Genomic DNA, 14,349 nt, shown 5'->3' with positions numbered 1-14,349 from the left:
CAACATTTGTTTGCCTGCGTTAGCAGACTGCAGCAGATAAATCCCAGATGAAGACATTATAGACCAGGCCCGTGAGCCATATCAAACCTCACGACACACACTATAAATGTGAAATAAAAAAAGATATGCCCACAAAACAATGAATAAATTATAAACTAAAAATTAACCAAACGTTGCATATACAAAGCTTGGCTACATGCTTTGTGTCTTGGCTCAGTGAGATCTTTCACATGACCACATGTATCACTGGGAAGTCTGTGTAATCGCACAAGCACCAGGGTGGACCCTGGCCACTCTCTGCAGTGCCATCACTGTCTGCACCGGCCTGAAATACTACTTTTTCACTGCCGGCAAGAGGAAGACTTTTGTGTGGTTGTTGAATAACTCAGATTTATCAGGTCCAGTCCTGATTTTATCAATGCCATTTCAGAGCTGTCTGGCAGTCGACCTCTCTTTAATGTCAGGGTGGACGCCTTGGGAATTAAGGTGGACTTCATGGACTATAGAAAAAACCAGAGGTGGAATTATATGTATTATGCACCAATCCGCTGGTATGTGGTTAGTCTACTATTTATCTACTACTACTTAACTATTAAAACCATCTATAATTCGTACAAATACAGAAACAAAATGACAGAAGCTAAATATATTATTTCAGGTTTTTTTCATGCAGCTGTTTTAGATGCCTTTTGTTTACCTTCTGCTGGGCCGAAAAGAATGATGAGAGCTGGAGGCAATGTCCTGTCCTTTCATTGGCTGATTGTCCCTGCTAGGGGGGACAGGTCCAGTCCTGCCTTATTTGAAAGCATCCCTCTGTCATCATCACTTTCTCTTTTGTCTTTCTGCCTTTCATCCCTCTCCCTGTCTGTGCACCGGGCTGCTAGCCCATTAGCCTAAGTAGCCCATGCTCTGGGGAATCCATTCTAATTACTCTGTCTGGAGCCGGTCTGGCATGCATAGATCCATAACAGACAGTTGACTATCTGTGTGTGTGTGTGTGTGTGTGTGTGTGTGTGAAGGTATGTGTGTTCCAACATTGTGAAGTGGGCTGACCATGATAACGTGTTTCCTGTGCCGCCCCCCCCCAAACCCCCCACCCTTGTTTTTCTGGACTGGGCATGCTCAGTGCAATTCATCTCTGTCCTCAGACAGCGGAAACCAGAGGCATTCATCATCACCCGATTCTCCCTCCCCGACAGCCTCCCCTTCCCAATCCTCAAACAAAGATGAGCTTTCAGCTGAAAGCTCTCTGTCATATCAAACAGGAAACACTCAAACCCATCGGAGCCACAAAGCCAGTATACAAAAGAGGTGGCACACTACACTCCTACATAAACCAAGATTAGCAGCTTTGGGTCAAGATTTTTTTTATCACCACATAAGATGATATATCACCATATGAAGAAGAAAAGGTCAAGAGCCCTAGAAGGTTCTTCAAGTATTCTTAATTTTAAGCAGGTCACCAAAAGAGGTCTAAAGGAATTCTAGAAAGAACCTATCGCTATACGGGTTCAGGTAGTACCTTTAAGGCCATAACAGTAATTACAACCGTTAGGAGTTCAAAGTAGAACCTTGAAGGGAACTACTTCATGTTCCCCTTTTTCCAGGCTCCTCACGTCTTTGTCCATGGTTCAGCTCAGCTCCTGTTAACTGCTGTCAGGAAGCTGATGAGTTATCCCCTGTTGTTTTCCCTTCTCAGCATGATCAGAGAGGTCTTGCTGACTTCACCGCCCCCCCTGAGAGGCTGAATTCCCCGATGGAGACTTTCACCTTACCTTACCTTCCCTTTCCCCTCCCCTCCCTCTTTCTTCGTCTCTCTCATCTTTTTTCCCTTCATCACCCGTGTTGATTCCTAATGAATCCCTGGCTTGCCTGCGCCCTGCAATACAAAGAGTGCACGCAGCTCTACCCCATCCAGGTAATGATTCCTGCAGTGGATGATCCAATCCAGAACAGCACTGAGCAGCGGTATGCAGCCTCAGCCGTGCTGCTGTCTAAGAATGATCTTTAAAGTGTATCTATTTCCATATTAAAGGGACCTACAGATATGACAAGCCTCACCTCCCTCTACAGTCCCCTCCACAATCATCTGCATCCCTGGTAAAGATGAGTAAAAAGGGTTATAAAAACGTCACCTTTTGGTGAATACGCTAAGTCTCACACAAATAATTTTTTATTATTTTTTTATTTAGAAAACCATATATGCCACAATTATTGGCACCCCTAAAAATTCAAACGAACATAATGTAAAATTGTTTCAAGTTGATCGGAGTGTTTAGAAACTATCTAGCAGTAATCCGTGACTCCCTGTCTCACTGGGGCATAAATATGAGGTGACACAGAGGCTTAATTCCCTTATTCATTCTTCAAGATTAGCAAGATTAAAAAAACACACAAATCAAATAAGGGAAAGGTGTACTGACCCTCATAAGTCAGGAAATGGCTATAAAAACTGGTATATATACTCACCTGAAAATGCCCATTTCTACCGTTGAGGCTATAATTAAAAAGTTCAAATCAACTGGAACTGTTGCAAACTTGCTTGGAAGAGGACCCAAGTTTCGTTTGCCACCCCGCACAGTGAGTGAGATGGCAAGACAGGCAAAAAATCCCCAAGGATCAGTATTGGAGAGCTACAGAAAAACATGGCATCTTGGGGTCTCCAAAGCTACCGTCATATGCCACCTCCATGCCAACAGATTATTTGGAAAGCATGCCAGAAAAAAGCCTTTCCTGTCATTTAATCACAAACGTAATCGCCTGGAGTTTGCGAAACACTACTGCGAAACACTTTTGTCTAGAACCATGTTCTATTGTCAGATTAAACAAAAATTGAGAACACTCAAGGTGGGTTTGGCATAAAAAGAAGGAGGACTATACTGAAAAGAACCTGATCCCACTGGTGGAGGGTCTATGAGGTTGTGGGGCTGTTTTTCCTCCAAAGGCCCCCGGAACCTTTAGGGGGATGGCATCATGGGCTCCATGAAATCCCAGGATATTTTAAATCAAAATCTGTCTGCCTTTCCCAAGAAACTAAAACAGGGTCGTTGTTCGATCTTCCAGAAGGACAATGATCCAAAAAATATGTCCAGATCATCACAAAAATGGTTTACTGAATTTAAAGTCAAGCTTCTTCCATGGTCATCTCAGTCCCCTGACCTAAAAGCTATAGATAACTTGTGGGGTGAGCTAAAGAGGAGAGTACACTTTGTAAAGAGGAATGGTCTCAAATTCCCTGCTCCGTATTCTCCAACCTCATAAGATGTCATAGGAGAAGACTCAGTGGTGTTTTATTGGTAAAGGGAGGGTGTACAAAGTATTGAAGGCAGAGGTGCAAATAATTGTGGTACATGTGGTTTTGTTAAAAATAATAATTTCTTGACCTGTTTTATTTTCTCAGAATACATTTACCTCAGTTAAAAGTTGGATTTTTATCATTTGATTTGTGTAAATATGAAACTAATTCACAAACTCATTTTTGCACTCCTCTTTACCAGGGGTGCCAATGATTGTGGAGGGGACTGCAACACCATTTCCAACCACTGGCAAGACTGGGATGCCACAGGGAGGAATGGTGTCATGTAGGGTTGCCCGTTTTGCCGACTGATATTAATAGCTCAAAGTCATTGCTGCTCACTGTCCAGAAGTACACGACTAACAGCTCTATTATAATGCGATTAATCACTCAGTATGGGCCCTTGGCCTCAAATATTGCTCTATAAAAGACTCCTATCCCCTTTCCCCTCTTTTTATATCACTGTCTCTTTTATCATCACGATTTCTGATGTCTTAATGGAGAATGCTAAACCCACAGTGGTGGAGGGATTCCCATAGCGTATGAATCTTCTGTCACACATCACACACATGCGCTCGTGCATGCATGTGCGCACAAACACACACACACACACACACAGGGGGGGAGAGAGAGAGAGAATGAGAGAGAAAGAGCGAGAGAGAAAGAGAGAGTGACAAAAATATCTTATTGAATATTGAACAATAAACTGAAAATAGAATGTATATTTAGAGAGAGTGACTTCTTATAATTATATTATATTATAATTGTACAGCTGTTTCTTCCTACTACACAAAAACGTTATTGACATCACAGGACTAGCCGTGCCATCACAATGCAGCTCCTCCACGCTCAACCAACCCCTCCCCGGTAGCATCCTTCCCTACACAGCTGGGTTCAGGCAGCCATCTCTGGCAATCCCTCCAGGGGATAGAGGTGGGTGTATTTTTAGTGTGTTTAGTATTTTTAGTTGTCTGCTTGTTCTCCATTGTGAGACACCATGTCCTACTTACACAGGCAGGCATTTTCAGAGGAGGGTGCTGTTGTAAGGTGACCTATAAAAATAAACTGTCCTTGAGATTGCATCTCTCTCTCTCTCTATTTATATATCTATCTCTCTATCCACCTAAATAATCTAAATTTACGAAAATCTTGATTTGCCACTACAATCAATCCAAAATGATCGGGGTCAAAGGATGTTTAAAAACATTCCACGGCTGTAATGTCATTTTAGATCCCTTGTTTCCCCTTTCTATCTTGTGTCTTGTGCCAGTGAGATCCCATCTCTTGAAGTACAGAGATACCCGTAACCCTCAGCATCCCACACGGCACACATTTCTCCTCCCAGAGAGGAAGCACCCTGGAAACAAATTTCTCAGACACATCTGTCTCTGCTAGGAATGTCAGTCCGATTTCTGGCTAACGGTGAGATCTGGCAAGTTCAATCAAGCCTAATCCACTTAGGGGAGCAGAGGGAGTGGAACGGAGACAGCAAATTAATACTAAATGTCACGGGGAATGCAGATCATACAAAGAGCAGCAAGTCCAACTCAAGCTTTACCTTTGGAAGACGTTTAAAGGAACATATCCAGGAATATCACCCATATCACTGGGACACCAAAAGAACACATTCTCCTGTCTGTAGTATATCATTTTTTTTACAAATGATATAGTTTAATCATACACTAAACCAAGCAATGACTAAGATTAGTTTGCATTTTTTATTTTTATTTTTTTTTACTTTTTAGAGATAACGTCTTGTGGTTAATTGTGTTGAACTAAATGCACGTGTGGAGTTTGAAAATGATACTGCAGACTCATGCAGGTTAGCATTACCTGTTCCAAGATGGCGTTTATACGGCCCACTTCACAGTCGACCAGGAACCGCTTCTCTTGCCGACGGTCCATCTCTTCCATGATGCGCCGGAATTCCAACGGATCTGTGATGCTTCCCACCGACCGTGCCGTAACCTGCCAGTTATTGGCCACCGCAGACTCCATGATGGCCTGCAGAATGGAGAACCCTAACAGGAACAAAAACAGTCATTATTTAGCAACAAGTTCCACTGGACTCAGTTTAGGCCTGATCTGAAATTGTATGAAATTACATCCCTCGTAGGGAATCAGAAATGTTGAAGCGAAATTGTACTCTTTTATCTGCTGGCAGACTGTGGTAAGGACATTTTGATCTCTGGTCCTATTCCCACTCTTAGACATGGGGACGGATCATTCAGCAGACTCCATTGCCTGCATTCGTGGTTTGAGTCGCACAATTTTAATGTTTTTGGGGGGCGCCATGCACTTTTCAGGGAGGACAGTCTGCAGCCAAACTCCCTCAGGCCAAATATACTCTCATCAAACATTTTCTCCAAGGCTCTCTCGACCTCCACAGCGTGACTCACACGTCCTAATAACAACAACTGCGGTAGCTTCTACTGCTAAGACTTCCTCATTACCAGCCAAGTCAGCTGTAAATCACGCCAGCTCCCCCTGCAGGCTTGATTATGTACTTGATTATGTACTATCTGTCCCAGACTCCATTCCAGCTTTGATCAGTAGCAGAAGAAAAAGACAATCAGGAACCCAGGTGGTAAATCATTCTAATCTGCTACCTGTAGCGTGTCAATCTCACAGGCCCTCTGGGATTTCCCATACCAAGTCAAAACTGGCTCTACCCAATATTAGATCTCTGGCCAGCAAATCTTATCTCATTAATGATGCTATAGCTTCACACAAACTGGATTTAGTGTGTCTTAGTGAAACTGCGTATGGGTACAGGGCTGCTAGTAGCACCCACACCGCGAACCAGACACGGGGCATCTGCCTTTAGCTTTTACGCTACACACATACGAAATGAAATGATCTCCCAGAAAACCTCTGAAGTACTCTAACCACTTTTTAAATCTAGATTTTCTTTTGCCTATACTAAACTTGATATTTGCAGTTTATCATAGCATCGCAATTCCATTTATTGTCAATGCATTTATTTATTTTCTATCCTATTATTTAATATTTTAGCACAGCAATTTCACATTCATCCATCTTAGCTAAATTCCTATCTGTATTAATCTTTTTCCTTTTCTATTTCCACTATGACTACATTAGTCTCACTCCCATTTGCCCCTGTCCTCACTTTCATTTACTTCTGTTTACTTTTTCTATTTCTGTTGTTCTCTCTGTTTCTACGTCTTTCCCTTCATATGACTGCATTGGTTTTACGTTTTGCTCGTGATGTGAAGCACTTTGAATGGCCCCTGAGTTTGAACTGTGCTATATATATATATATATATATATATATATAAACTTGCCTTGCCATCTGAAGATCTGCCTTGTCATCTGTGTAACTACATATGAGTACATCCTCCAGTACAAATAAAACCGACTGTTCACAGGAGGGTCCCGGTAAAGAATGCATCGTGTGATGCGGTATTTTCTTCCCTCTTTCTCATCTATGTTTGTGTATTTCGGCCAAGCCTCTGTTGTTGTCCTTCGTCCAAAGCCTGATTTAAGGTCCACAACCCGTGACACTCTCTGCAAACACAAGCTCTGAAGAGCCGTCGTCAGGCACCCACCATGACATATTTCCTTTTCAGCAGATCAATTTTGGAGTCCATTATGTCAACTCAAGGTCATCGGCTATAATAAAAGGACTCGCTGAAATGCAGCCAGAAGACATGCTCCTCTGCTCCAGGGTGGCAAGTGCTTATAGGTAAACTCCCTCATCAATGCGTGAGCATTATTTAACAACAATGGCACTGGCAGTACATAAGGACGTGGACCCAGTACAGTACAGCTCATTCAATATGGCTGCCAGTCCTAGAGCATCAGTAATACAGTATTGATGGACAAACAAGGATATTGGCTTTCGTGTATTGTCCTCTGCAAGTGACACACGAGACTGTGTCAGGTGAATCAGGCAAACTATATTGCTTGAATGCTAACAGCTCAATATTATATTTGTTTGCAGTTATGATACAGTTTGTTCTGCATCTGATGGACAAGGACCTTTGAGAATGCTTGTGAATGAAATGCAAGGGGCAAGGGCTATTATTTCCTTTAAGGTGCTAGGAATCTTTCTTTTACTCCAACACACACACACACACACACACTTTTTTGGGGAATGGTGTCATTTTTTTAGGCTAACTCCTCCTCTGTAAGCACAGGGGGATAGGAATTGCTGATGCAGGAAAACGAATGTTAACACTTGCTGTGATTATGCTAATTCTTATAATGCTAAAGTGAAACATGCAGTGCAAAACCACAATGATGCACACACACACACACACACACACACACACACACGCTTACTCAAATACATGTAAACCCCCATATGGGCATATAGAGTTTCGCTGCTAAGCAGGCCATGCAATTGTTCACTCTCTTGTCTGTATACATCTGTATGTGTGTGTGGCCTATGGGTGTGTATCTTGCAACAGAGCACAGAGTCACTGTGGTTTCTGAGGTATACTGTACCTCCTTCAGTAAGCCTTGAACAGGGTAAAGCCTAACACTTTAAACGCGTTGGCAGGCACTGCTGAGAAAAAAAGGATTTAGGCAGATTTAGCCATTATGCCTTCAGTTCACTTCTCTTGAGCATCCATCCAAAGCAATGTAAGCTGATTTGGACGTTTGGGATTGTGACATTATTAGCTGCTATTTAGCGCTGAAACTTGTGCATCTTCTATTTGACTTTCACTGCAGAGTCTAAATATTCACAGCCATGTCAGGGGATACAGAACAGAGCATGGCACAGTGAAATGAAATTAGAAGGGATTAGACAACCCATTATGACAGATCTGAATATGCGTTAGCGTTGCTGATTCACTAGCTCAGAGGCTTTCATTACTGAGAGAAGTTTCTGACTGACGATGGCTAAACCAGACGGCCAGCCTAACGGTGGCTTTTCTATAAAAGCAGACAAAATGTCAGTGACCTCGTGAACATACAAGGGGGTATGCCATCTATAGAAAATACACACACAAAACACATTCAAAACCCCCAAACACACAATAACAGATGCACAGTGTCTAAGTAAAAGTAAATATATGGTTTATCCTCTGGCTCTGTTAACAGATGGCTGATGTTAAATGAGGACTGTGGCAGCATGGTCGCTGAAGGCATCTTTAAAGAGTCGATTATACAACCCTACAGCGTAAAACAGCTTTACATATCCTGATTAACTTTTCATGCTGTCATGGGCAAGGAAATAATTACCAGTCAGGTCAGTGAAGATTTATCCAAGGGACATGTTCCCTCCCCCCCCCCCCCCTCCCTCTCTCATTCTGCGACGAAACAGTTTTCAAAGAGAGCATCTGTCCATTTGTTTTCAGAGGTTGCTGTAATTAAACTGTGTTGAAACATTTATGTGTCTTATAACGCCCTCTCTAATCATGTCACAAAGTTTACAAACAAATGGAAGTTTTTAAAGGACCTTCACAAATCCCTTCACACTGTATTGTGCCTCTAATTCACTGTAAGTGAGGAGAAAAGACTAGAACATGACCAGCGAGTGCAGCGAGATGAGTCACTTTATTATCTGCAGTCTTGGGACCATTTCACTTATGTGTGTGAGTCTCCCTCTCCTTCTTGTCCTCCGTCCCTTCCCTCTATATTACACAATCACCTACATGCAAACTCCAAACACACATACACACAAACACACACACACACACACACACATTCACATACTCTTAGTCTATTTTTCTCTCTCTGTCTCTCACACACACACACACACACACACACACACACCCCCCTCAAAACTCAAGACAGAATCAGGTGCTGTCCTGTCCCCAGCACTGCTGCAATCAAGTGGTTCCCCCATCAACACATTCATCTGCTCCATTGTTTGTTTAGTTTTGCTTTTCATTGTGTTGATGTTTGGGGCTCAGATACTCAGACCAGTGAAATTCTCAAATGAGGATGTCGGCTGTGTATGTGTGCGTGTGTGCGTGTATGTGTGTGTATGTGTGCGTGTGTGTGTGTGTGTGTGTGTATGTGTGCGTGTGTGCGTGTATGTGTGTGTATGTGTGTGTGTGTGTGTGTGTGTGTGTGTGTGTGTGTGTGTGAGAGAGAGACAGAGGTCTGAGTGTGACTAAGCCGACTCCAGTAGTGTTTGCTCAAGGTCATTAGTCATGACGTTTCCCCCATGAGTCAGCCCTCTCCTCCTTCCCCTGCATCCTTCCCTTCTCTCCTCTTCTCCTCCCCTCCCAACTCCCCCCATCTTTCCTCTTCTCTTTTCCGCTCAACTCAATTCCACACCACTGTTTTTTCTCTCCTCCTCTTATCTAGACTTTCCTCTTCTCTCCACTTGAGTCTACTCTCCTCTCCTCTCGTCCTCTCCTCTACTCCCCTGTTCCTTTCTCCTCTCTCCTCCAGGTCTCCTTCCCTTCCTCGTGTCCCTTCCATCCTCTGCTCCCTTGGGGAGAGAGTGACCTCTTTAAAACTTCCTACTGTCAGTAGTAGTGCCAGTGGGGTCGGCAGCAAAGCTCTTATGAGAGGAGTTCTGTCCAGACTAGTTTAGTCAATGTGATGATCTGTCCCATAAACATTCAGAATCAGTGCAAACAAACAGCCACACACAAACACATTAGAAGCGGCACGCAACAGCATAATTTAGCACATGTAAGGTCCTTCATTTTGTGCATGAGTGTGACTGTGTGTGTGTCTCTCTCTGTGTGTGTGTGTGTGTGTGTGTGTGTGTGTGTGTGTATGTGTGTGTGTGCGTCTGTGCAGCGGAATGAGAAAGAGGGAGATAAAAAGGGAAAAAGAGAGAGAAAGAGAGAGAGAGAGAGAGAGAGCATTATGTCCCCATCCTCAGGCTACACTCAACCCATGCATTTAATATTTTGAGGTGAAGCTGAGGTTTTTCCTTACAACCACAATGACTAAAAATGTCCATAGACATACACAAGCAGCTCTACAGAAGCAGCATCCATTTGTTGGGTCACTAATCCCATACAGCTCCTCTGACGCATTCCAATGCTACTTTATACACTTTATTCCTGATCTCTCTATTTGAACACACCAAACCCACTGCAGTAGCAAAACACATCCAACCCTTTCAGTCAGTCAAAGCCTCTCATAGTTTGTCACGTCACACCTCATATGCCTTCAGTCTCCGTAACTCACGCCAGCTATTGATCCCTCTCAAAAAACACAACTCAGCATGCAAAGCTGCGACGCTTTCTCTAGAGACGTTAGGCTAGGAAACAATGGAAACGTCTCTTTTACTCGGGCATTGTAAGCACTTCACAGTGAGTCTGTCTTTGTCTTTACACACAATGTATTCAAAAGTAATATGGAAAGCATCCCTTGTGCTATTCAGAGTGTGAAATGACCTTTATTTTTATTACTGAATCAAGTTATGCGGTGGTGACAATAATACATAACTCTAACACACAGACTTCAGGGCTACAGAGGCCTGTAGGGCCATCATGACTGACTTACGCCTGGCTACCGGTACTCTAATCTGATTTGGGTCGGAGTGCCGCTCAGCGCCGTGTTTGTTTGTTAGTTCTCTTCTGCGCCTCTCATAGGTCCGCCTCTAGGTTCCTTCCTGAGTGTGCTGGGCCTCTGCTCCGCTTCATGCCCACGGTGCTGGATCCCATCCGAAGGGGAGGAAGGTGGAGAGCGAGAAGAGAAAGGGGGGGAAACGGAGGAGTAGCTGAGGCTGAATAGAACAGAGTGGAACTAGGACACTGGGCGCTGTCCGTGGTGCTGAAAAATGTTGTCAGGCCAAAAAAAACAGGCAAACAGAGTAAACGAGGGTGAATTAGACTGTGTGTGTGTGTGTGTGTGTGCACTGAGGGGGGGGCTGTGAGTTGCCATGGAGCCCATGTAGCTGCCCCCGAGTTTAGTGTATGGTAGAGAGCTGTGTGAGGTCACACCGTCATCCTCTCTTATACAGTCGCACAGTTAAAGGCTTTCAGACAGGGTGGCCACAGCTTCGTCTGGCGGGTCCTCATCAGGGAATGACAGCAGTGAGTTGGTGTTTTCTCAGAGGCGTAAGGATGTGAAATGTGTACGGGCACAAGCGGCGTGGGGCAGCATCTGAGCACCTCCCGTCTCCCCCATGAGACAACCCCCCCACCCTCTCTCCTCTCCACTGAGCACACACACACGTGCGCCCCTGGCGTAGAAGGACCTTCTGTAACCCAGGAGAGATCTCTGGTCCAGGCCAGCTGTGCAGTCCCCAGCTGCTCGCACTGCACAGCGGCCGAGTGACTCAGCATTTTACAGCACACACACATACATTCTCCCTCTCCCCCACTTCTGCCTCTGTCTCTCTCTCACACTCTCTCACACACACACACACACACACACACACACACACACACACACACACACACACACACATACACACACACACACACACACACACACACACACACACACACACACACACACACACACACACAAACACACACAAACCAGTACATAAAAGCTTTGAAAGATGAGATGGATTAGGTACATGATGCCCCATGATCTGAAGTTGCATCAAAGTCTCCTCTCCTTCACTTGTTCTCTCTCTCTATCCCTCTCTTTCTCTCCTTCACTTGTTCCTTCTCTCTCTCTCTCGCTCTCTCTCTCCTGTTTGTCGCACTCATCCCTCGTTCTGCCCACCGGTCTCTCCATTGTTAATTAGCATGTGCTCAGCGCTCCTGAAAGCAGCCCAACTGTGCCATTTAGCAGTAGGTGATTAATCAGCCCTGGCTTGGCTCCGGGGGGAACTTCATTTCAACGCAGAGTACACAAAGATAGGCATGAAAGTACACACAGGCGCCTGTAAACATAAATGCACACCAACACACACACACACACACACACACATACATGCTTCTATTCTGGGCTTGTCTCTAGAGATGGGATAACTAGAGTGAAGTTTGCTTTCTATGAGATCATCTTTTATTTGAAACACGTGTTGTTTTTTTAAAACTCACGGCAGGCAAGGGGCTCAGAGTGGTACATCTTTCAGTCAGCCCACCAAAGCTCATGCACAGTCTTCCATTAAGCTGCTCCCGGGCGCTTCTTTCCCTGCACTGGGCTTAGCATCGCTCTCTGCTTTAAATAGGCTGGAGCACAGAGTCAGATACAGTATCAGATATCTGATATGACAGGGTTCAGGGAAGAGGGTCTGTCTGGGGCTGGAGCTGCTCATCCCCCCCCCCCCCCTCCCCACCTCAAAACACCTCAGACACATAAAAGGCTCACAAGAGGTGCTTGCTCACACACAGCAGAAGTGCCATACCTCTCCAGACTATTCAATGACAAGGTGACTCCAAAAATGAGTATTTGGTTAGAGACTAGGAGATTACATACAACTTCACACCTCTCCTGTACTTTATGATGCTAAGAATGAAATAGCCTGTTTTGTGCAGGGATGCACACTGCATAGGGCAGAGGTGAACAGATTTTTTAGAACACTAAAAAAACCTTCTTTCTATCCAACAGATATCAGATAGATCTGAGAAGAAACATGGTTCCTCGGACTGTCATTTGCTCTGTCATCAGAAACAGAAAACTGGATCCACTCATTAGCCAAATAGGAGACTTCTTCACAAAGATGTATCAACATGCTTGTCAGTCATTCTGGTTTTGCTGTAATACCTGAATAAGCTGGGTGAATGGGGGCCTGAATGAAGGGGGTGGGCCGTTTGTATTTAGTTCAAGCTAACAACCCCTTGAGTCGCACACTCTACCTTTAAGGGACACTATGTATTTGTCACTGCAAAGTCTGTCACGTGAGGGTCATGTAAAGGTAAGGGTGACGTGTTCGGCATACAAGGTCTTCCTCTGGACTCTGGCCAGAGAGGGCATGTGATTGCTTGGCGACACATGAATCACTAGCTGCCTTGACCTATATTGAGGCTATCTAGCGCAGTGAGCTAAATGCTCTGGCTAGTCAAGAGAGGCTTAAGGTAGTATCATCATAGAGATGTAGCATGTCAGCAGTGTAACATTACCCACCTATGCACACCGTTTCTAACCACAGAAGGGTCCTTAGCTTGGCTTTGTTCATCCTCCTTTTCAGGAGAATGATGTGCTATCACTGCTGAGAGGTGACGTCAACAGGGTGTTTTTTACCAGTGAGTGTGGTGATCCATATAACCCTGATATTATTTAGACCCCGGGGATGACCCCAGGGGTTGCGGCACCGTCTCTACCGCATGGAGAGAGCCCACATATCTGGACATGTTATCTTTCCTGTATGCGCTTTTGCAGGGCTGCTCACTGGATAATGGCGCTCTATCCAGTGACACGGCAGACTAACCCCCCCCCCAAGGCCATCTGCACGCAGGCATGGTCTGGAAATGGCTGTGTTAAAACCTTGACCTGAATCTGCTACCTCTCTCCCATCACCACGGCACAGCGGAGAGGGGCGGTGGCAGGCTATGGAGCAAGGTATTTTGGGGGAAAAGGACAAATGATTGTAATGGCTGGAGGGCACAGTCCCATTCCTCTCTCTCTCATCTCTGTTCTGCGTTCTCCATCCTTCGAGAGCCGAGAGGGGCTCTTAGTCACCCTCTGGTTGGTTGGGTGGTGGAGGACGGGTAGCTGGCCGATTAGCTGTGGTCATGTTGTCGTGCTAACTACCTCTGAGAGCAAGAGCTGTCCCATGTTGGTATTCTTATATTCTTACAAATCACAAGAGGTCTTTCTGTCATAATGTTACTGGCTATATTTTGTATGTGTGTGTGGGGGGCGCGGGTGGATGAATAACGCTTGTTAACATTAAGAGTGACAATGTTAAATACAGTATGAAGACATATTTAGCAGGTGAACCATGATTCATAAATCAAACTAATATGTCTTAGTGAAAGCATCCGGCCAGCATCAACAGGCTTTCTCATGGAGGCCATGATGTTAACATGAAAGGTGGGGTAGGGCAGACAGAGCTCATTTGAGGCTAAGAGAACATTGTGCGCAAAAGGGACTCTGCGAAAGCCACTCTGCAAATGGATTAAATGTCGCACCAGTGCAGCTGTGTGGAGCGTGCCTGAGATATTACAGAGCTTTTTTCTCGAGAGCAAGCAGGAAGAAAACACACAGAGCAGAGG

The 14,349-nt window shown here is 44.7% G+C and overlaps 1 protein-coding gene across 4 annotated transcripts in view; it reads right to left on the bottom strand.

The window, feature by feature from the left end:
- gria3a (glutamate receptor, ionotropic, AMPA 3a) overlaps positions 1 to 14,349 on the bottom strand; it is a 56,600-nt gene that overhangs the window by 28,979 nt on the left and 13,272 nt on the right. For all 4 annotated transcript variants that reach the window (XM_012819561.3, XM_031571397.2, XM_031571395.2 and 1 more), the window contains one exon: positions 5,129 to 5,316. In XM_012819561.3, coding sequence (XP_012675015.1) covers positions 5,129 to 5,316 — 188 coding nt within the window. The remainder of the gene's footprint in view (positions 1 to 5,128; positions 5,317 to 14,349) is intronic.

Source organism: Clupea harengus, chromosome 8 (assembly GCF_900700415.2).
Source record: "Clupea harengus chromosome 8, Ch_v2.0.2, whole genome shotgun sequence".
In the NCBI taxonomy this organism is placed as follows: Eukaryota; Metazoa; Chordata; class Actinopteri; order Clupeiformes; family Clupeidae; genus Clupea; species Clupea harengus.
The sequence above is the reverse complement of the archived record's forward strand: the minus strand, read 5'-3'. Positions and strand labels throughout refer to the sequence as shown.